We start from the raw sequence: 23,982 nt of genomic DNA on the forward strand, positions 1-23,982 counted from the left end.
AAATCTTAAAATTAATTTCCTTGAAATTTTTTCATCTCTTCTCTGGTTATCTAATTTATGAAATACTTTATTTATAAAAATCCCATGAAAAAATCTTTTCCATGAACAAATATGTAAAAATAATACATATTTATTCACATGAAGTTGTAAGAAGTACAACTTAATTCTACCTCATTGTGGTTTTTAGTCATTTCTTATCATATAACTAGAATGAAATTTCTTAGACTTATTTTTCAGTAAAACTGAAATGACCTATAGCTTAATCTTTTAGGACAGCTATTTTTTGAGGTGTTAAGAAAATTATTCTGTGCAAATTTCATAATGTGTAATGGTTAATATTGATTCCTGAGATTTTTTTTCTTAAAATACCGAAGCTGTCCTTAAAATGACTTTTGAGTAGTAAATACTTTATTTATGAAAAATGAACAAACATTACAGCTTTTGCCTTTTAATTACACTGATCTCATAGAGTCATCAGTCTGAAGAAGAATTGTCATCCCAACCTGGTGATTTTTCAGAAGAAGCTGAGGATTCTCAGTGTTGCAGTATTAAACTTTTGGTTGAAGAAGAAGGTTATGAAGCAGATACTGAAAGCAATCCTGAGGATAGTGAAACCTGGGATGATGGTAAAATATCACTGAAGTACTTGTGATTGGATTTGAAGTCAGATTATTAATTAACAAATGGTTCATAATAATATCACTTTAGAATTTTATATTGCCTTACATTGTATTGCCTTACATTTAAAAAGTGCATTGCATCATCATTTCATTTGATCTTGACAACAAATTCTGGCATTCTTGTAAGCAGTTTAAAACAATGAGATATATTTTGTTATCACAAACATTGACCGAGTGCCTAAGAATACAGGGTAGAGGAAGTCCCTGCTTTCATACATATTCTGGTGGAAAAGACAAACAATAAGTATCAGAAATAATTTAAAAGAGTACAGCAGTTTCTTTAAAGAGTGTAACAGTTAAAATTTCCAAAATGTAATATTCATTGAAATTACTGGAAATTGAAATTCATTGAAAGTCTGTCTGTTTCTCACTTATGAAGAAGACAAAGTACAAAATTCATCCAACCAATAGCCAGACCTACTGTTCACAGAGATATGGGCAAACAAATGAACTACCCTGTGATTTAGGTATTTTGGCATCAGAAAGTTTGGGATAGCATTTTTTCCCAGTTGTGTCAAAGGAGCGTGTTAAATCTGTGTCACAGGTCTGTAAAAATTACAGTTGATAATATTCGTGGTTCTAGTGAAGATCAAAATTACTTTTAAGGCTACTCATTTATCTTCAAAATATCCATATGATTTGATTTTTCAGGATACTTATTGTAATCAAAAGTCAAGCAGTAGGAAAAGGTTTTGTGAGCATCTTATAAATAGCACTTTTGCCACTAGATCTCCTAAATGATGAACAAGATTTGAAATATTTTTTCAATGTTTAGGGAATAAAAATAATCTTTTCTTTTCCCCCTTTTAGGGGTAGACTTAAAGCCTGAAGTAGAAAGTTTCAGTGCATCAAGCAGTCCAAATGACTTACTTGAAAACCTCACTCAAGGGGAAATAATTTATCCTGAGATTTGTATGCTGGAATTAAATTTGCTTTCTACTGGCAAAGCCAAACTTGATGTGCTTTCCCATGTATTTGAGAGTTTTTTGAAAATCATCAGGCAGAAAGAAAAGAATATTTTTCTACTCATGCAACAGGTAAAAGATGTATTTAGTTAAATGTGATCAATATTTACCACACGCATGCCCCAATTACTCATCTCTTTGTTTATATATAACCCAACTTGTCTGAAAATTGAGATGATTACTTACCTTTTATAATACCTTAGTGTATGTTTTTAGTACAAGTGATATTCTAAAAATCTTCTACTTCCGTAGTTCTCCAAAGTAGCATAAAAATTAATGTTGTCATTGGCTAACTAATAAGAATCCTAGTATGTTTCTGAGAATGGATAATATTTGAAAAATTGCATTTAATTTTAATATATGGTCATTGTTTTGAAAACTCAGAAAACAAAACAGCATGAAAAGCAAAATGAAAATTATGAATAATCCTACACATAGCATTCTCTCCACTTATTTTAAAATACCTAGAAATGTGTATACAGTAGACTATCAAGTAATTTATTATGATATTACAGTTGCTTCATGCTTTCATGAGGTAAGAAATTTAATTTCTTATGTTTTGTTTTTTAATCTTCAGGGAACTGTGAAAAATCTTTTAGGAGGGTTCTTGAGTATTTTAACACAGACTGATTCTGATTTTCAAGGTGCGTTGAAACTGTTTTAAACAATAGCTTTGAAATAATTTTGTTGCTACGTGAAATGAAGAGTTGACAATAATGGCTTCCATTGGCATAGTGCTGTGTGCTTTCAAAAGTAGCTTTATATGCATCACCTCTTTTGTTTCTCAGAACCATCCAATGCGGTAGACATAGTATAAGTATCTTGAGTTTACAGAGAGGAAAATCTAAATTCCAAGGGACCTAATTAGTTCTTCAGGGTCATATACAGAGAAGTGGCATTGCGAGGACTGTAACCCAGTCTAAACACTGTATTGCTGCTTTTTTTTTTTTTTAAAGAAGATGTTGGGCGTAGTTTTTATTAATTATTTATTTTTGCTGTATTGGGTCTTCATTTCTGTGCGAGGACTTACTCTAGTTGTGGCAAGCGGGGGCCACTCTTCATCGCGGTGCGCGGGCCTCTCACTATCGTGGCCTCTCTTGTTGCGGAGCACAGGCTCCAGACGCGTAGGCTCAGCAGTTGTGGCTCACGGGCCTACTTGCTCCACAGCATGTGGGATCTTCCCAGACCAGGGCTCGAACCCATGTCCCCTGCATTGGCAGGTAGATTCTCAACCACTGTGCCACCAGGGAAGCCCTGTATTGCTGCTTTATCAGGTATTGCTTGAGTGCCCAGTCTCTACTCTGTACTTTCACAGACATTTGACAAATTCATAATGAATATGTAATATGATTATATTATATACACTAGATAGAAACCTAGATTTTAGTTGGAGAAACCTAAATTGTAATTGGAGAATTAAGGCCGACATACACAAAATGTTAATTTGGGTTTGTTGCATATTTTCTTTTTTTTTAATTAATTAATTAATTTATTTTTGGCTACATTGGGTCTTCATTGCTGCGTGCAGGCTTTCTCTAGTTGCAGTGAGCAGGGACTACTCTTTGTTGCAGTGCGTGGGCTTCTCATTGCGGTGGCTTCTCTTGTTGCAAAGCACAGGCTTTAGGTGCGCGGGCTTCAGTAGTTGTGGCTTGTGGGCTCTAGAGCGCAGGCTCAGGAGTTGTGGTGCATGGGCTTAGTTGCTCTGCGGCATGTGGGATCTTCCCAGACCAGGGCTCGAACCTGTGTCCCCTGCATTGGCAGGTGGATTCTTAACTACTGCGCCACCAGAGAAGTCCCTGTTGCATATTTTCTCATGATCAAATTCAAGTTATGCATTTGGGGCATGCATACCTCACAAGTGATGCTATGCCTTTTCACAGTGCATCATATCTAGGGGTTCATGATATATGTATCTTATTACTGGTGATGTTGACTGATCACTTGGTTAAGGTGGTGTTTTGCCAGGTGTTTCCATTTTTAGTATTTTCTCTTTATAATTAGTAAGTTTCTTATGGGGAGATAACTTAAGGCTATGTAAATATCTTTTTTTCATCATACTTTAACCCACTCATTTTAGCATCCATTGATGATTCTTGACTGAAACAGTTAATATGGTGGTTTGCCAAATAGTAATTTTCTGTTTTCATCATTCCATCTTCATTTATTAATTGGGATTACACTGTAAGGAAAAGCCTTCCCTTCTTCCCCATCTACTTAGTGTATGAGTATATTTTTATTTATTGTGCTGGGCACTTAGTGGACTTTTTTGATCTGAAGACTTATTTCCAGCTTAGCTCTGAGAAATTCTATTCCATTATCTTTGCATAACAGCTTTACTGAGATATAACTTGTATACATGAGATATATTTGTGATATAATTGAGATATATTTATATACTATACCATTCACCCATTTGAAGTGTACAGTTTAGTGTTTTTTAGTAGGTTCAGAGTTGTCCATGTTAAAACATTTTCATCGCCCCAAGAGAAACCCCATACCCTGTAGCAGTCACTCCCTCTTTCCCCTTCACCCTCCCCCATGCACGTGCCCCAGCCCCTGGCAGTCACTAATCTATTTCCTGTCTTATAGATTTACCTATTCTAGATATTTCATGTAAATGGAATATGTGGTTTTTTTGTGACTGGTTTCTTTCGCTTAGCATAATATTTTCACCCATGTTGTAGCATACATCAGTACTTCAGGTTTTTAAAAATCATTTTTTAATTTTATTTTGATTTAATGTAGATTGCTTTTTAATTTTTTTATTAATAAGCTTTATTTTTTTACAGCAGCTTTACCTTTACAGAGAGATTGAGCAGATAGTACAGAGAGTACCCAGATTAACCTTAGTATATTTGCTATAATTAATGAACCTATATTGTTATATTATTATTAACTAATGTCCATAGTTTATTCAAATTGCCTTAGTGTGTACCTAATGTTCTTCTGTTTAAAGATCTTAGCCAGGATTCACATTGCATTTAGTTCTCATACCTCCGTAGGTTCCCTCTTGGCTGTGACAATTTCTTAGACTTTCCCTGTTTAATGACCTTGAGAGTTTTGAGGAGGACTGATCATGCTGTAGAACGTCTCCCTGCTGAATTCGTCTGATGTTTTCCTCACTGTGGTTTTGATTTGCATTTCCTTAATGATTAGTGACATTGACCATCTTTTCATGTACTTGTTAGCCATCTGTATATCTTCTTTGGAGACGTGTCTATTCAAATCCTTCACCCTTTTTCAAAATCAGGGTGTTTCTTTTTTTGTTGTTGAGTATTAAGAGTTCTCTGTGTACTCTGTGTACTCTTCAGTTCCTGTTTTTCCCCTTGGTTAGGCAACTCGGCCAGTCTGCAGACTTTTACAGTTATACCTGGTAGCCCTGATGCTAATATCCCACCATACATCTCAGCTTTTTCTTGGCAGAAGCCATTCAGTTTCTTTTGAGAAGAGTTTACATGTTTGGGGCATAAAGGTAAAAGGTGACTTATCTGTGCGGTATACTCGGAATCAAGGAGAGAGGTGGATGTCACAGACAGACCTTTTATTAATCGCTGTGCTTGCAGCCCCGTTCTTACTTCCTCCTCAGATTTGGGACAGATCGGCTTTTCATTCCTCTGAGCCCCTTTGTAATTCAAAGAGATTCTGGGCTGCAGCTTTCTCTTTTGTCTATCTCTCCTTCCATCTTCAAGAAATATTTTTAAATCTCTCACTTGACCTGCTCCCAATGCCCACTGCCTCCCCACTTTTTTCCTGTATGGGTTTCTTCCTTTTTGTTATTCTGAACTTCCAGTTCAGTGACTTTTTGGTGATAGACAAAGGCATATGTATATGTATGTGTATATCTCTATTCCCCCATTTTGAACTGGAGCCTGTTAGTTTTGAACTGGAAGAAAAAAATCTAAGCACATACACTTTACATCAATCATGTTATTTTCCTACTCTAAAACCTTTAACTGATTGATGTTACTTACAGGATAAAGTCCATGCTATTTTATAGTCTTGTTGCAAGTTTATTTCTAGATATGTCTGCCATTACGCTACTGTACCAGTTCACTGCTTCTACAAAACATGTTGCTGAAACATAACTTCTGTTCTCAGGTTTTATATCAGAATTATTTTGTCATGTCCAAAAGGGAGATAATATTTATTTTGTAGAACTTTTTTTTGATTAGGATCGGCTGAGATAATGCATGCAAGTATACTTCGATCGCTGTAATATACACTACAAATATTTATTTTACTCTAGACAGTTATATGAATTTGTGTATTACTAATTATATTTCATAGTAACCCAATGATAGAATAAAGTGTTCAAACTAATCATTTGTCATATTTTAGTGTTTTTGTAATTTTTAATACTTCCACTTTTACTTAATGTCATCTAATTTTCTATTTAGAAAGTTATAGTCATAAATTAAACATTTTCAACATGAGAAGGTAGCAGACTATTTTATGGGGCCTAACAGCTTATTTAAGAAATACTGTATTAATTTATGCTTCTTTAAATAATACCTTTATTTTACTTTGAGCTAACCAATCTTTAAGAAAAGTGGTTTTGTTGTTGTTTGTCAGTTCGTTAGTTGGTTTGCATTTAATTGTATTGTTATTTCTTCAGCAGATTTTTGGATTATTACAGTATTTATAATCCATTCAAGATGTGACAATAGTGTTTGATCTCTTTCAGTGAAATTGCTTATTCTGTTCTTTTAATTATTGTATATCGGCTTTAATTTTCCCCCTTCTCTCTTTCTTTAATTTAGCATGCCAGAGAGTACTGGTGGATCTTTTGGTATCTTTGATGAGTTCAAGAACATGTTCGGAAGAGCTAACCCTTCTTTTGAGAGTATTTCTGGAGAAATCTCCTTGTACAGTAAATATGCTATAATTTGCCATTTTTTCACTGATACCTAATAGAATATTTTTTTATTATTTAGAAATCACTAAGCTTCCTCTTTTGATGTGGTAATTATTACATAGTCAGCTCCATGTTATTGTGTGTGAAATTCTCGATTATTTTGTTATTTACACGATTTTAACCATTTTGCTTCAATTTTGGCTAGCTATCAGGGCTACCAGGTTTTATTTGCATAAGCAAATAAAACAGAAAACTTTGGAGCTACTTTCTTTGAAGCAAGGTTGAAGGATGTTCCTGAGCCCTGCCCATTTCACCACCCCACTTGAGCCTTGTAGACCCCAAGGGAGCTCTGTGGAACACAAGGTCAAAAACCACTAGTGTAACAGAGAACAGTATGGAGGTTCCTTAAAAAACTAAAAATAGAACTACCATACAACCCAGCAATCCCACTACTGGGCATATACCCTGAGGAAACCATAATTCAAAAAGAGTCATGTACCACAATGTTCATTGCAGCACTATTTACAATAGCCAGGACATGGAAGCAACCTAAGTGTCCATCGACAGGTGAATGGATAAAGAAGATGTGGCACATATATAAAATGGAATATTACTCAGCCATAAAAAGAAATGAAATTGAGTTATTTGTAGTGAGGTGGATGGACCTAGAGTCTGTCATACAGAGTGAAATAAGTCAGAAAGAGAACAAATACCGTATGCTAACACATATATATGGAATCTGAAAAAAAAAATGGTTCTGAAGCACCTAGGGGCAGGACAGGAATAAAGACGCAGATGTAGAGAATGGACTTGAGGACACGGGGAGGGGGAAAGGTAAGCTGGGATGAAGTGAGAGAGTGGCATGGACATATATACACTACCAAATGTAAAACCAATAGCTAGTGGGAAACAGCCGCATAGCACAGGGAGATCAGCTCGGTGCTTTGTGACTACCTAGAGGGGTGGGATAGGGAGGGTGGGAGGGAGGGAGACGCAAGAAGGAAGAGATATGGGGATACATGTATATGTATAGCTGATTCACTTTGTTATAAAGCAGAAACTAACACACCATTGTAAAGCAATTATACTCCAATAAACATGTTAAAAAAAGCACTCATGTAGACAATTGAGAACTGACTATATATTTACGGAATATTTCTATTCTATTTTTCTGAGTTCATTTATCATTGTAATAATCAACATTAGATGTTATTTTATGCATGGGTAGGGCATTGTACTGGGTTAATCTTTTCTATTTTTTTACTTGTCTCCTTAGTCGTTGCTTTTCCCTTTAATTAAATACTTGTTTCCTGTCATCTCTTCTGTATGTTCTCTGTTTGAGTTTAACCAAAAACTTGTAATTATAAATAAACCTAAAAACCTTATTTTAGTTTACCAAACAGAGATGAAAGAAATTTTATTTGATTAGGGAAAAGACAAGTAAAATAAGGTGGAAAGTAACGGAGCACTCAATTTTGTGAAGTCAGTCATGCTGTAAATGCCATTCAGAAATCTGAAGCATTTGTAAGGTCTCTGATTCTATCCCTCATTTAAAAATAATTGATAGAAGCAACTATAGTGTACTTGGAAATAAATGTCTTTTTTTGCTAGAAATGATTCCTGATATAATCATTGTATTTAATTGCTAGTACTTAAAACCAACTCATAACTTTTTAGGTTTTAACCACAAGAGATTATATATTTTAAGACTGAAACCTCTGTTTCATATTTTATCTTAGCTACACACAAAAAATGAATATTTTAATGATATAGTAGATAGGAAGGTATTTAAATAGGAATGCTGATACGCATATGTATATGTTTGTATTTTCATTTATAACCTGACTTTCAAGATTATTATGTACCTTGTAACATGATTGTAAAGTTTTGTGTGGTTTTCTTCTCCTCTAGGAAATTCTTCTTCTGGGTATTCTGAAAATTGTTGAAAGTGACATTACCATGAGTCCTTCACAGTATCTAACCTTCCCTTTGCTGCATACTCCAAATTTAAGCAATGGTGTTTCATCTTTTTCACAAAAGTGTCCCGCGATTCTAAACAGTAAGGCCATGGGGTTATTAAGAAGAGCACGAGTTTCGCGGAGCAAGAAGGAGGGTGACAGTGACAGTTTTCCCCAGCAGCTGCTTTCCTCTTGGCACGTAGCCCCCGTCCACTTGCCATTGCTAGGACAAAACTGCTGGCCACACCTGTCGGAAGGTTTCAGCGTTTCACTGTGGTTTAATGTGGAGCGCATTTACGAAGCTGAGAGTACCACAGAAAAAGGAAAGAAGACAAAGAAAAGAAACAAATCGTTGATTTTACTGGATAGTAATTTTGATGGAACAGGTATGACCGCAGCGTTACCGGTTGCAGTAAGATTTTTCCGACGGCGGTTTTATAGTAGTTGAGCACTGAGAATATAGCGATGCTCTGACTTACTCTCAACATGTTCTTCACATGGAATGCCTCAGCAGGCATTCAGAGATCACGCATCAGGGAGTCTAAACAAGGACTATATTCAAACACCACAATTTTTCTAAAAGGAATTTTAATAAAAAGTTTTTTAAAGCATGCTATTATTATTATTATAGAGATTTTGGGTTGTGCAAGGCATGTGACAATGGTGTGTGCTCCCTGGGCTGGGGCCCCGATGTCACCATGGCCCAGTCCAGTTGATAAAAGAATCATGGCACAGCGACATCACAGTGGTCTCTTGATTCCTGCAGTTAGCCCTCGGTTATCATGTATTTTAAAACATTTAACAGCTTCTGTAGCGCTCAATTACTGGTTTCACTCTTCATGCTTTTTTTTGGAGTTAACATCTAAACTTTGGAAATGTTGTTTGGAAATAAATGTTGTTTATTTACCTGGAATGTTCAGACATTCCAGGTAAATAATTTACTACAAATGAACAACCATGCTTTGTAATCTTTTAGATTCACTTTTCCACTCATTTTTTATCAGTTGCTTAACTGGTCATTCTAACATCTTTTTCTCATAGAGCACAACAGACCGGAAGGTGCAGAGTGCGTGAGTCCTGGTGAGAAGCTCCTAGAGGAAGGCTGTATTCATATGATCTCACTGGGATCAAAAGCGCTGATGATCCAAGTGTGGGCTGATCCCCACAGTGGCACTTTTATCTTTCGGTAATGATTATCCTCAACCCATCATGAATAGCTCATGTATTTAAATAATTTATGTAAGAGACATTAATGTGAAATCTGCTAATAAAGATCATTACAGCAAAATAGAAAAATTATTTAAAAAAAGAAGATACATTCTAACAGTTATTAATACAGCCTTTGTAACAATATATTATTCTATCTAAAAATCTATAATTAAACTCTGAAGTACATTATGTTAATTCTCAGTTGTATCTTAGACCAAATACTTACTGAAGTGTTATCTATGAAAGCATTCCATCAGATTGCAGTGATCTTATGTTGTTATCAGACAGCAGTTTTTCATGCAAATTATATATTTAAGAGCCACTATCTAATAAGCTTAGGTTCTCCTTGCTGTCTTGTCCTTTTTTTCCTACCTCCTTTGTTAACTAGTATAGATACAAGTCTTTTATTTGTATTGAGTGAATATGACTAGTATGATACTATCTTTATAAAACTTTAAATGAAACATGTTGCTTAGGGATCTATGCTCTGTAAATGTAATAAAGGTTACTTGGTACATTATATAAATTATGTCTTAATTCTCTTAGTAATTCTTCAAAGTAGGTTAGACCAACAATATATCCTTGTTTTAGGCATTTAGATATTTATGTATAATATGTATTAATTTTCGTATGAACCAAATATTACACTGTAATTTCTAAAAAGGCAATGACTGTATAGATAGTAGTAATAAAATTTTTTTTTGCAAATTGAATTCTGAAGATTATTGCCCAAATTGTTAACCCTAACTAGCAAATGAGCCAAATCTATTTTAGTTCATGAATTGAGGTAATAGTATAATAAAATAACTAAGCAGATTACGGTGTAAAACAAAGACCTACTGACTTTTCAAGTTAGTTTAATAATAGAACTGATTTTTATTTTCACTTAAATATCTAGAGTTGTAGTTGATATACATGTTAAAAACTGAGATCAGAAATTTCATGTTTTTAGCCTTTACCTTTTCTCTTTTTGTACAGTGTGTGCATGGATTCAAATGACGATACGAAAGCTGTTTTACTAGCACAGGTTGAATCAGAGGAGAATATTTTCCTTCCAAGCAAATGGCAACATTTAGTACTCACCTACTTGCAGCAGCCCCAAGGGAAAAAGAATATCCATGGGAAGATCTCCATATGGGTCTCTGGACAGAGGTATGAAACATTTTTAGTAAATACTTATTAATGTCAGTTACAATTTTAATTATTCTGTTACAGCTTCTGAAACAGATTACAGAAAACTATAGGTAAAATTTTACTATATATTAACGTAAGAGTCTGTCAAGTTAGATATTTTTTCCTATTTATCACTTTCATACAAAATTAATTCCCCTTAGAAATAATTGTTGAAGATTAATATTTGGATTTGGGGAGCATGCAGAAATCTGAACATTTAGGCATTCATGTAAAACGTATATTACATCAAGCAGCTGAGCCTATGATTTAGTCCATCAAGCCCATATGTTATAAAGTGAATCCATAAGGAATTATTTAAATTAAGTGGCTAATAAAACTAATACCTAAATTAAATCAGAGTTTCAAAAGAAATTAGAATGACTAGAGAAAAATATAAGCCAGTGTATCAGGTGATAGATTAAGATAGGGTCCTAGAAATATGCCAGGTGATAGATTCGGTTATAGTACTATATGACTTTTACAAACCAGGAGAATTGTGAGTCAAATTAATAAGAAATGTTTTGTAGAATATCTTAATGTAAAATGTAACACTAGGAGAACTATAAGGTATCTTGGAAATTGTAAGCATTGGGAAGTATTTTATTGAATGAAATAGCATGAAAGGGGATACAGAATTGGAAACTAGTGTAACATGGGAAAGGACCAAGCTGGCTGGAAGGAACAGTCTAAGTTGAATAATGAGCAAGAAAAATGAGTGGGCATGGTGATACTATGTGACAGCAGCTTTGAATCCAGGATGAGGAGTCTAGATTTAATCGAATGGTCTAAAATATTGCATACCTATTATGTCACAGACCTTTTGCCAGGTGCATTATATACATGATCTTCCAATTCTCTCAAAAGTCCCTCGAAGTAGATTAGATCATAGAGATAACATATACCCTTAGCACAAATTAACCTATTTTTTCATTCATTTGTTCATCCAGTACTTACTAAGGAATTATTATGTGCTGAGCACATGCTATATCAGGCTTGGGGGCTTGGTGAACAAGACAGACACGTTCCCTGCCTTTTGGGGCTCACAGTCCCGTGAGGAAGCAGACAGCAAGCATACACAATTAAATGAGTATGTACAAATCATGACAAGTACTGTGGGGACAACAAATGTGTCCTGAGACAGAAAATACCAGGTTTGCTACTTAAGGGAGGTACATCAGGGAAGACCTATCTAGGAACAGTTTATTTAAGCTGAGACCTGAAGGAGATGGAGCTTTCCATGAGCAGGATGGAGGAAGAGTGAGTGGGCCAGGCAGAGGAAAGGGCCTGTGGGAACCACGGGAAGGCTGTGTACTGGTCAGCGCTGCAGTGGCTGCAGGAGTTGATTGCTTACCGCCGTCCAGCCTCAGGAAGGCAGGGCAAGGGGCTTGTGAACGGCTCTAGGGTAGCCAGTCCACAGTGTCTGCTACAGGAAACAGTTTATTCATTAAAAAATATATACATGAAAATATGTCATTGAAGCTCAATTTCCATAGTCCAAATAAAATATTTTCTGAGAAGTTCTGTCTTCACAACTGCCTAAGCCTGAATGGCAGCAGTAGCCAATCACTGTTTGTTTCCAGAGCCTTGAGTTAGATCAGTTGGGATTGGGGATGGGGCTGGGAGAGAGTCTCCTGGACTCTCTCCTTCTCCTTTCTTGAGCTCTTAGTACACACCAGGCAGTGTAGTAAGCACTTGACATGGATGACCTCAATTAGTCCTCCCAACAGCATGATGAAAGAGGTGTATTTTACATGTGAGGCAGCTGAGACCCAGGGTAGGGCAAGGTAACTGACCCAAAGCCCTACCAGTAGTGAGGAGGGCAGCTGAAACACAAACTGGACTCTGAGTCTGGATAGAGCCTGCTTTAAAACCCTGTGCTTTACTAACCTGACAGCGTTTTGATGAATCAGGCCAGCTGACAGATATAGGAATCATAAACTAATCATTAGACATGTTCAGAGTGAGAGTCTAGATGTTCTCTGTGGCTAGTTCTGAAGTTATGAGTATAGTCACTTGATTCACATAGCACTAATTTTTACCCACCCACTTATTTCTTCATTACTTTGAGGGAATTTTTTCCCCTTTGGTACAAGTTAATGATTTTATCTATTAATAGAGCAACGAGCAAGTGACCAAGGATGAATATATTATTCTGTTGATTTAAATTCGGCACTATCTTTATCACTCTCTGAACTAATAGAATAATTTCTACAAATAATATATTTCAAGATGTAATGACACTGAAAAAACCTATTAATATTTTCTATTAATTTTTATTTGATGAACAGCACACAAATATGGTAGGAATATATGGCACATCGTAGATAGTATGAATTATTTTAGTGTTTGTTGAACTCATCTCGCATTGATCTTACAGTAGGTTTTCTTTACCCATAAAAACTGTATTGTCATAATGCCACTAGGTGGCAGCACTATTTCAGTCACAGCCATTTAGTTGGTTCAAGAAAGATGCCTGTACAGTAATAGAAGTTATCTCACTATAATGTTGTATGTCAGTTATACCTCAGTAAAAAAAAGTTAGCTCACATCTTTCCTTTGTAAAAATATTCCTATTAAAATAGTTAAATTTATATGTTAAGTATGAAACAGAAAGCCTTAGGGGAAAGTTTTTAAATAAATACATACCAAAATAGAATATCTCATTATTAGCTTATTCTAAGTTCTTTGTCTTATTCACAAACTTTGTCTTTATAAGCTACCTTCATTATCTTAATATGGAGGTTAAAACATTTCTAAAATGGGGGTAGAGCTTGGCACTCCGCCATTTCAACTAGAGGATGAAGTTCTCCCACCATGTGTGTCTCTCTAGGAGAAACCGTTAGTTTACCTCATCCTACTCTGCCTTTTGTAAGGATTCCTGTAACCTTTATAAGAAGAAAAGCAAGAGACTAATCAAAAGCTCGGTAATGATTTAGCACTGAAAAAACAGAAAATGCCAAAAAGCATTGGCGTTTTAGTGCCTTGTCAGAGCAAAACCTGAAGAAGTGATATTCTTTTTCTGATTCGTTTTTGAAGCCCTCATAGAGGACATGAGATTTTTAGGAATTGTTTACTGAGATGGGAGACTTTCTGGTAAAATCAGGGGGAGGTGCTAGATTTATATCTTAAACCAGGAAGGTGAATATGCAGAAGTCAAGTGGCAAAGAAAGCTTGCAGCAAATGTCCGGTCATACTTCCCACGGCCTGGTGTAGGACCATCAGTCATCTCTGTTCTGCTCCCCTCCTTTGGGGGCTTGTGGACCAGCAGCACCTTGGACCAAGACACAAGAGAATCAGCCCTCCTCTCTGTCCCATCACCAACTATCTGATACTGAACCAAGAAACTTGTTCAAGAATTTCCCGTTTTGAAACATTCATACTTTAAAAATCCCTAGTACTCACTGAAGTAATTGATTTAACTTTGTTTTTAACGTAGGAAGCCTGATGTTACTTTGGATTTTATGCTTCCAAGAAAAACAAGTTTGTCATCTGACAGCAATAAAACATTTTGCATGATTGGCCATTGTTTATCATCCCAAGAAGAATTTCTGCAATTGGCTGGCAAATGGGACCTGGGAAATTTACTTCTTTTCAATGGTATATTTTTCCCCTTCAAAGCATTTCCAAATTTTTCTTTCAGTTAACAAATATTAAACTAAGTTATTTATCCTGGATAAAGTATTAATCCCTGTTCCTTCACTTGTACTTAGTAAGTACTGTATTTCCTAGATTCCAAGATGTACTTTTTTTTTTTTTTTTTTTTTTTTTTGCGGTTAGGCGGGCCTCTCACTGTTGTGGCCTCTCCCCCTGCGGAGCACAGGCTCCGGAGCACAGGCTCAGTGGCCATGGCTCACGGGCCCAGCCGCTCCGCGGCATGTGGGATCCTCCCAGACCGGGGCACGAACCCGTGTCCCCCGCATCGGCAGGCGGACTCTCAACCACTGCGCCACCAGGGAAGCCCTCCAAGATGTACTTTTAAAATATTTTAACATTTTTATAATCTAGGTGCTTCTTATAATTGATACATACATTTAATGTAGAGGTGTACAACCTACCTCCATACTCTCCCCAAAAGAGAAGCTTATATTAAATCAACTTTATAATCCTGGAAAATGCACTGTTATGACAGGTACACTTAGACTGGTTGTCTCTTTTATTTATAATTTTAGTATATTATATTAAAAAATACCACATTTTAGGGGAAAAAGAAATATGTGATTTTAAAAAATGTATCACTAAACCTGGCACGTAATAGCATTCAGACAGTGTTTATTGAATAGATGGATGGATGGATGAAGGAATAAAGATCCACATGTTATTTTTAAAAGGAATTTACTGAGGTATAGTTTCCATTTACAAAAAAGAAAAAAAAAGAGGCAAAACAAAACCAAACCTGCTTTTAGCCTAAAGAGCAACTACAAATTTCATGACTTCATTATACCAAGAGCTTTCAGTTAACTTTATATATGTATCTATATTAATTCATCTTACATCCAGCAGATAATCTTGCTGTAAATTATTTGCTCATTACACCAATTTGGAAACTGAGGCTTTATCAATTTTGTAAGATACAGTGAACAACTATAAGAATCTAGCAAAAAAACCCTCTTGGTTTCTTGTTTTTTACAAAAAATTTTGGTTGGAGTATTTTAAGTAAATAACTTTATTTTTTTGCTATTCAGGAGCTAACATTGGCTCACAAGAGGCATTTTATTTATATGCTTGTGGACCCAATCATACGTCTATAATGCCATGTAAATATGGCAAGCCTGTGAATGACTACTCCAAATATATTAATAAAGAAATTTTGCAATGTGAACAAATCAGAGAACTTTTTATGACCAACAAAGATGTGGACATTGGTCTTCTAATTGTAAGTTTTCATTTTATAAGTTTTAACTTTATAGTAACTGTTATGTATGTTTATTGAATGTGTTATTAGCTGGGAATTAGATTTTTAGAGTTTTTCTTTTCTGTTTCTCAATATTTTCTTTACTTAGAAATGTTTTTCTTTTTAATTGAAATACTTTGACCACCTCAGAATTCATTTTCAGGTTTCAAATTTTCATCTGCTTTTCCTTGGAACTATATTTCTATACTAAGTATCAGTTTAGTTTAGGTTATACCTATTAATCATTTGAGAAAAATGTTTATGATATAATGAAAATATAACACGTGTTAGCCTTAAAAAATTGCTTATTACCTTTCTTTCCCATACTTACAAATAAATACTAACTTTTATTTATATTAATTTTAATTACACATATTCAGATTTTAGAATATTTCTTTCTTTAATATCAATAACAACTAGGAATTTTGCTTTCAAATTATTGCTAACTCTGCTTATATGAGACTCTTGATTGCATTTTATACATTCTAATATTTTGTTATACTAATATATAGATTAGGAGCTTGTGATAGATATTTTTCATTATAGCAGCTAGGAAACTGACCCTTCATGGTCTTAGAAGATCTACTAAAAGCTGGTAGGCCTAGCCATGAAACTGTGTTCCTCCTTCTCTTGCTTTATTATGAGAGGTACAGTTATAGGTCAGAGATATTTCTTACTTGGAGACTACTACTTTGGGATATATTTTGTTGTTATTGTTGTTGTTAATGAGGTGTATATTTTACAATCAAAATATATTATATTTTAAAGCTGTAACATTTGACTAAAGTGAAGGAGAAGTTCTAGTTCAGATATTTTGTAAAACATATGTTAAGTCTTAAGTGATGTTAAATATATATCTGTGGTAAAATAAATACAGAGTAGATACCTGTGGAATTTAACTGAAGATCTGATATTAGGCACACAATCTTTTTCTCCCTAAGGAGTATTTTAAAATGGGGGTTGGGGGCATTTGGGCTGTCCACTATTATTGAGTGGGGGCCAGGGATTTTAAGTATTCTACAGCGCATGGGCGGTGTCATACAACTCAGAATTAATCCAACCCCAAATGTGCCACCGTTGACCAAACGTGCTTTAGTGAAATGATTCTCCAACCAGAATCACCCAGAGGACTTGTTAAAATGTAGATTGCTGGGCCAGAGCTTTGGGTTCAGGAGATCTGAAGTGTGGTCCAAGAGTTTACATTTTTAACAAATTCCCAGGTGATGCTGATGCTCCTGGTTGGGGACCACACATTGAGCATCTCTGCTTTAGGAAGACAAAGGAGCTCATACAACAAATGTCTGTTCAAAACATAATTTTAACTCTCTAGTTCTTGGTTAATCCATTTGTTTTTACAAAAATAACATATTCTTAATCCTTTTATTTTGCCCAAAAAGAATATAGGTTGTAAGTCATAAAGTTCAACAGAAATTATCACAGATAAAAATTATACAGGTTTTATGTGAAAAGTCTTTTTTAGAAAGCAGATTTTTTAAGCCTGACTTCATTATTTTGGGGTTATGAGGTATGAGTGAGCAGTCAGGCAGAGATGGTGCCCTCCTGGCAAGGCATTGGTGTCAGGTGGGACATGTTCCAGGTAACTGGGCATTTTATCAGGTTTCTAATGAAAACTACTACAGATATACAATTTTGTTTCGCCCAGCATAATCATATACAGTAGACTGTGTAGTCAGTTTAGTTGGTATGCTTATATGCTAGGTGATGCCTGATGAAACTATACTTAAATCACCACGAGTTGAAAATGATCGAAGCCCAAGACCGCCCCCGACCCCCCGCCCCGGCTTCTGTGAGAAGATCTTGAATCTACCTGATTTCCCTAAGCTTGAGCTCCTGCAGCTGCCTCCACGGAGAGCGCCTCAGAGTATATTTTGCATTTAAAATTTACCATCATTTTAAAAGTAGTTAATAGAATATTTGACAGACAGCCAGAATCCGATCAAAACTACCCTCTGCATGGGAGAAATATTGAAAGTTCCATTCAATTTCAGTTAGGTGTGCTGATAGTCTGGAATTTTATTCTAGTAGAAAGAATGATCTAGTTTAGAGTCATGTTTAAATGAGTAGGCAGCCCATGAGCAAATTCAAGACCAAGATACATTTGAATACGTTGACCCAGAGTCTCCAACTCATAGGGTTGTAAAGATTGGTTAATATTTATAAATGCATAGAACAGTGCCTGGCATGCAATGAGTGTGGTATGGGCTTGTTGTTATCGGTGATAATAGGTATAATTTCATGTTTATTCTCAAAAGATCAAAGCTGGAATTTTTCTCAGCCTTGATGTGGTTTACACATATTGATCACTGCTAAATGAAACTTATCTTTTCCTTTGTGGGGAGCTGTCTTGCTTCTCATGTCCATCTTTGTTTAGTGTAGTGTCTTTCTTTTTTAAAACAAAGAAAAAGATTTGTTGGTTGTCTTTTCACTTTGAAATATTCATTTGCTAGTTAATAACTTACTTTTTAAACTTTGTTTAGTTACTGAAGGAAAATATTTGTGTTTCAGGAAAATCTTTCAGTTGTGTATACCACTTACTGTCCTGCTCAGTACACCATCTATGAGCCAGTTATTAGACTTAAAGGTCAAATGAAAACACAACTCTCTCAAAGACCCTTCAGCTCAAAAGAAGTTCACAGCATCTTATTAGAACCTTATCATCTAAAGAATCTCCGGCCCACTGAATGTAAAACACTTCAAGGCATTCTGCACGAAATTGGTGGAACTGGTATATTTGTCTTTCTCTTTGCTAGGGTAAGAATCACTGCTTATAATTTTATTTAAAGAGAAACTACCTCTTTATTATTGATACATTTTAGGATTTCTTTTCGAATACAAATAAAGCTATATATCAACTATATTAAACTTTTAAGATTAAAAAAGCACCTGTTGTTTAGAATGTCATCAAACTTTCTGCCACAGGTAATTTTTGATTAAAATTTATTTTTAATTTATGAAGATTTTAGAAGTTTCCTATTATCCAGAAATGCAATTAGAACAATTAAGTGTTAAATGTACAAGATTTAAAATTGCCAATGAGAAAAAAGAAAAGCATGCCATAGTAAAAATATAGAAGAAATATATTCCTTAAAATAAAGTTTGTGAAATGTGTTTTTCCCTTGAAGCTTCCAGATGCATAGGGAAAAAAAAGGTCAAATAAGTACAAAAATAATTTGTTTGGGTTTGAATTTTATTTAAAGGGAAGGAGAAATACAAAAATTTTGACTCATGCCATAGGTACTGTTTTAGAGAAACATGTTTAATTATCTATTCTATTTAGTCATCTGAGGGCCATCACAATATCTTTCCTGATGCAGAGTAGGCAGTCAGTAGTATATGTGACTGTTTCAGGGATTGGTAAAATCCAAATGGGGGTACAAATGGTGTGTCTTCAGTACAAATCATTTCTACTTCCTTGTGGTCCATATCCTTGTTTAATTAAAGCTGCCCTGATCTTTTTTCATCCTCAAAATTTTCTCCTTAAGTATAACCTCTGCAACATTATCATACTATCTCCCTAACCAGCCTTCTTTCTTTTAACCTTTTGATTAATTTTTCAATAAGAGACATACCAGTGTTTGTGGTTATTGTTACTGTTCTTAAAAATATATATATACATATATATATATATATTTTTTTTTTTTTTTTTTTTTTTTGCGGTACGCGGGCCTCTCACTGTTGTGGCCTCTCCCGTTGTGGACCACAGGCTCCGGACGCGCAGGCTTAGCGGCCATGGCTCACCGGCCTTGCCGCTCCACGGCATGTGGGATCTTCCTGGACCCGGCCACGAACGCATGTCCCCTGCATCGGCAGGCGGACTCTCAACCACTGCGCCACCAGGGAAGCCTATAAATATTTGATTAGCATTTGATCCGCCATACTCTAAGCTGTCTGTCTTTCCTCCTTTTACTTTTTCAAACTTTTTTTTGCATCTAGTACCTAGTGTTTTAAAATTAAAAGCTTTTCATTTAACTTATCAGCATTTTGTGATCTACTTTTATAGCTTTGTATAATTTCAAAACGGTTTTTCCTCTTTCATCAAGTTATTGAATATAATTTTGTTCTGTTTACTATTACACAGTGACTAGATCCTAGAGAAAATGGTTAATTTTTTATCTTGCATACATATAGGATCTTGCCAGTAAGACTTCTAAAGTATGTTTTTACACTTAAAACTTAGAAACTTTGTTCAGTATCCACCCTTGCCTACAAAAATAAAATTCAGTCTCCTTAAAATCCTTACATTTGGGACTTCCCTGGTGGCGCAGTGGTTAAGAATCCGCCTGCCAGTGCAGGGGACAGGGGTTCGATCCCTGGTCCGGGAAGATCTCACATGCCGCAGAGCAACTAAGCCCGTGCGCCACAACTACTGAGCCTGTGCTCTAGAGCCCGCGAGCCACAACTACTGAAGCCCAAGTGCCTAGAGCCCATGCTCCGCAACAAGACAAGCCACTGCAATGAGAAGCCCGTGCACCGCAACAAAGAGTAGCTCCTGCTCGCTGCAACTAGAGAAAGCCTGTGTGCAGCAACGAAGACCCAACGCAGCCAAAAATAAATTTTAAAAAATCCTTACACGTATAGCCTGCCTGTTTTTTTTTTTAACATCTTTATTGGAGTATAATTGCTTTACAGTTGTGTGTTATAGCCTGCCTTTTGAGCCTAATGTCCACCATCCAACCAAATAGGCAATCTGCATTCTCCTAGATGTACCGTGAACTTCCAGTCTTCGCCTCTCTCCTGACTGTGGCCCACCCCAGCCACCCATTTATCCCTGCTTCCCAGGGTTTTGCTCTCTCTCCAGGCCATCTTCTCCATGTAGGCTTCCCTGTCCTGAGCAGAGTGGAGTCAGAAGTAGTTTCTGTGCTCTCGTGCATTCACAGTGTCTCACTCTTCTTTGCCTTTTTATCATCATAATAAGGTGTGTGTTTCTTCCATATAGTAGTTTCCAGAAAGCACTGGGGGAATTGAAGTACAAGCCACAATCCGTAGTTTCTATATGTACATCTTATCATTTGACCCCCATTGGAGGCAGTTAGCACGCCTATTACTTCTTCATCTCCCACAGCAGAGAACACAGATCCTGTTTGCTGAGTGACTAATCATCACAAATTTGAGGCATTTTGCTGACATTTCAGATCACTAATAAAATACTACTGAATTCTAAGGTTATCAGTGTTATTTTAGTCAATTTATAGAATATTTAAGAGACAAATGAACATGGAATTTATGGAGGGGGTTTTGTACTGTGTATTCATTATTTTTTTTAACATCTTTATTGGAGTATAATTGCTTTACAATGTTGTGTTAGTTTCTGCTTTATAACAAAGTGAATCAGCTATACATATACATATATCTACATATCTCCTCCCTCTTGCATCTCCCTCCCACCCTCCCTATCCCACCCCTCTAGGTGGTCACAAAGCACCGAACTGATCTCCCTGTGCTATGCGGCTGTTTCCCACTAGCTATCTATTTTACGTTTGGTAGTGTATATATGTCCATGCCACTCTCTCACTTCGTCCCAGCTTACCCTTCCCCCTCCCCGTGTCCTCAAGTCCATTCTCTACGTCTGTGTCTTTATTCCTGTCCTGCCTCTAGGTTCTTCTGAACCATTTTTTTTTTTTTGGATTCCATATATATGTGTTAGCATACGGTATTTGTTTTTCTCTTTCTGACTTCCTTCACTCCGTATGTATGACAGACTCTGGGTCCATCCACCTCACTACAAATAACTCAAATTTCATTTCTTTTTATGGCTGAGTAATATTCCACTGTATATATGTGCCACATCTTCTTTATCCATTCATCTGTCGATGGGCACTTAGGTTGCTTCCATCTCCTGGCTATTGTAAATAGAGCTGCAGTGAACATGGTGGTACATGACTCTTTTTGAATTATGGTTCTCTCAGGGTATTTGCCCGGTAGTGGGATTGCTGGGTCGTATGGTACTTCTATTTTTAGTTTTTTAAGGAACCTCCATACTGTTCTCCATAGTGGCTGTATCAATTTACATTCCCACCAACAGTGCAAGAGCGTTCCCTTTTCTCCACATCCTCTCCAGCATTTATTGTTTGTAGATTTTTTGATGATAGCCAGTCTGACTGGTGTGAGGTGAGAATTTATGGTTTTTAGTTTTGTTTCTTTACAGTTCTTAAGTAATTACAAACAGTGTCAGCAATAAAAAAATAAGCTTTCAAATGAAACTAATGGGTTGACGTTACATAATGGAAGATAACCACACATGTTAAATTTTTAATCTCAACAAATGAGAAAAAATATATCTACTTTTTTTTTAGGTTGTGGAACTCAGTATCTGTGAAGAAACTCAAGCATTAGCACTGAGAATTATACTCTCATTAATTAAATACAACCAACAGAGAATACATGAATTAGAAAATTGTAATGGACTTTCCATGATTCATCAGGTGTTGATCAAACAAAAATGCATTGTGGGCTTTCACATTTTGAAGGTAGGTAGGTTCTCATAAAACTTATTCTTTGGGGCTTCCCTGGTGGTGCAGTGGTTGAGAATCTGCCTGCTAATGCAGGGCACACGGGTTTGAGCCCTGGTCTGGGAGGATCCCACATGCCACGGAGCAACTAGGCCCGTGAGCCACAGCTACTGAGCCTCCACGTCTGGAGCCTGTGCTCCGCAATAAGAGAGGCCGTGATAGTGAGAGGCCCGCGCACCACGGTGAAGAGTGGCCCCCGCTTGCCACAACTAGGCAAAGCCCTTGCACAGAAACAAAGACCCAACACAGCAAAAATAAATAAATTAATTAATAAACTCCTACCCCCAACATTTTCTAAAAAAAAAAAAAAAGAGAAAGTGGCTCTTGACACTATAAAAAAACAAAAACAAAAACAACTTATTCTCAGAGTTTCATATGCAGTGATACCTCTTCATTAAAGTCTTCCAATAATAGAGTTTTGTGTTTCAGTTATTCCTGAAGAAAATGAAGGAAACTCAATAGTATATATTTAATCAAAGTAAGGCTCTTCTGGGTTTTTCATCATTTAAATAATTACATTTTAATTGCCTTTAAAACATTTTAGAGGAGTAAAAGAAAAAAATTAAGATTTTTAGATCTTGATTAGCCAGCAATGTCTCCTTGGCCGGCCCCTCATTCTGTAGATTAGTGAAAGTGAAACCCACAGAGAGATCGCTGTTTGCTTCAGCTCCCGCAGTTATGGAAGAGAACCTAGTTCTCCAGACACCTAGTGCTGTGCCGTTCCTGTTAGGCAATGCTGCTATAGAGTTAGCATCTTAAAGCCTTATTAGCTTTTATTGTGATCCAGCTGTCATCATATATTTAAGTACCTTTCTAACTAAAAGCATTTGGTAACATTGTGAAAATATTTCTCTCTGAGGGTACTAGTACTAAGGCAAAAGACCATGCCTCTTCCCATGCCCCCAAACCCCAACTGTTGAAACTGTCAAGATCCATACATTTGTGGCATGAATGCTTCTTGGAAAAAATTTAAAACCCAACAGATTCATTGAATTTAAAAAATAGGATGTGGTTTCTTTTACCCCATATTTGAAACTGAATAGTCATTTATAAATAATTGAAATTTGGGGGTTTTCGCATTACTTGAATTGTTTTACAAAACAATTTAAAGATACTTGGTGAAATGTTGAGTTATTCACTAGTTTTCCTTTGAATTTTATGTTATGACTGCTAAGATTGAAAGCTTAATATTTCTTTTGAATTTCTGGATTAACTGTTGATGCATCTTGTATTAATGTTGTTTTTCCATAGACCCTTCTTGAAGGTTGCTGTGATGAAGATATTATTCATATCAATGAGAATGGAGAATTTAAGTTGGATGCCGAGTCTAATGCTATAATCCAGGATGTTAAGCTTCTAGAGGAGCTATTGCTAGACTGGAGGATATGGAATAAAGCAGAGGCATGTACTATTTTTGTGGTAAAAAAACACTTGTGAATTTACAACAATTTTTGTGAATTCAACAATTTTTACGTGTACAGTACAGTATTAACTGTATACACTTTGTCGTATGGCACTTCTCTAGAACTTTTTCATCTTGTTTGACTGAAACTCTACCCATTGGACAACAACTCCCCATTTCCCCTGCCCCCAGTCCCTGGCAACCACCATTTTACATTCTATTTCTATGAGTCTGATTACATTAGATACTTGATACAAGTGGAATCATTCAGTGTTTGTCTTTTTGTGATTGGCTTATTTGACTTTGCATTATGTCCTCA

The 23,982-nt window shown here is 35.9% G+C and overlaps 1 protein-coding gene across 1 annotated transcript in view; it reads left to right on the top strand.

Annotated features, from left to right (window-relative positions):
* The window catches only part of LYST (lysosomal trafficking regulator), a gene marked incomplete at both ends in the record, with an annotated part of 150,969 nt that overhangs the window by 20,678 nt on the left and 106,309 nt on the right, over positions 1-23,982 (top strand). The window contains 12 exons of the mRNA XM_079697574.1: positions 470-626; positions 1,491-1,717; positions 2,223-2,289; positions 6,406-6,515; positions 8,412-8,844; positions 9,500-9,644; positions 10,646-10,819; positions 14,277-14,437; positions 15,523-15,713; positions 18,258-18,503; positions 22,046-22,219; positions 23,513-23,662. Of these exons, the coding sequence (XP_079553700.1) occupies positions 470-626; positions 1,491-1,717; positions 2,223-2,289; positions 6,406-6,515; positions 8,412-8,844; positions 9,500-9,644; positions 10,646-10,819; positions 14,277-14,437; positions 15,523-15,713; positions 18,258-18,503; positions 22,046-22,219; positions 23,513-23,662 (2,235 nt within the window). The remainder of the gene's footprint in view (positions 1-469; positions 627-1,490; positions 1,718-2,222; positions 2,290-6,405; positions 6,516-8,411; positions 8,845-9,499; positions 9,645-10,645; positions 10,820-14,276; positions 14,438-15,522; positions 15,714-18,257; positions 18,504-22,045; positions 22,220-23,512; positions 23,663-23,982) is intronic.

The sequence above is a fragment of the Hyperoodon ampullatus genome (assembly GCF_949752795.1).
Source record: "Hyperoodon ampullatus genome assembly, chromosome: 1".
NCBI classification, from domain to species: domain Eukaryota; kingdom Metazoa; phylum Chordata; class Mammalia; order Artiodactyla; family Ziphiidae; genus Hyperoodon; species Hyperoodon ampullatus.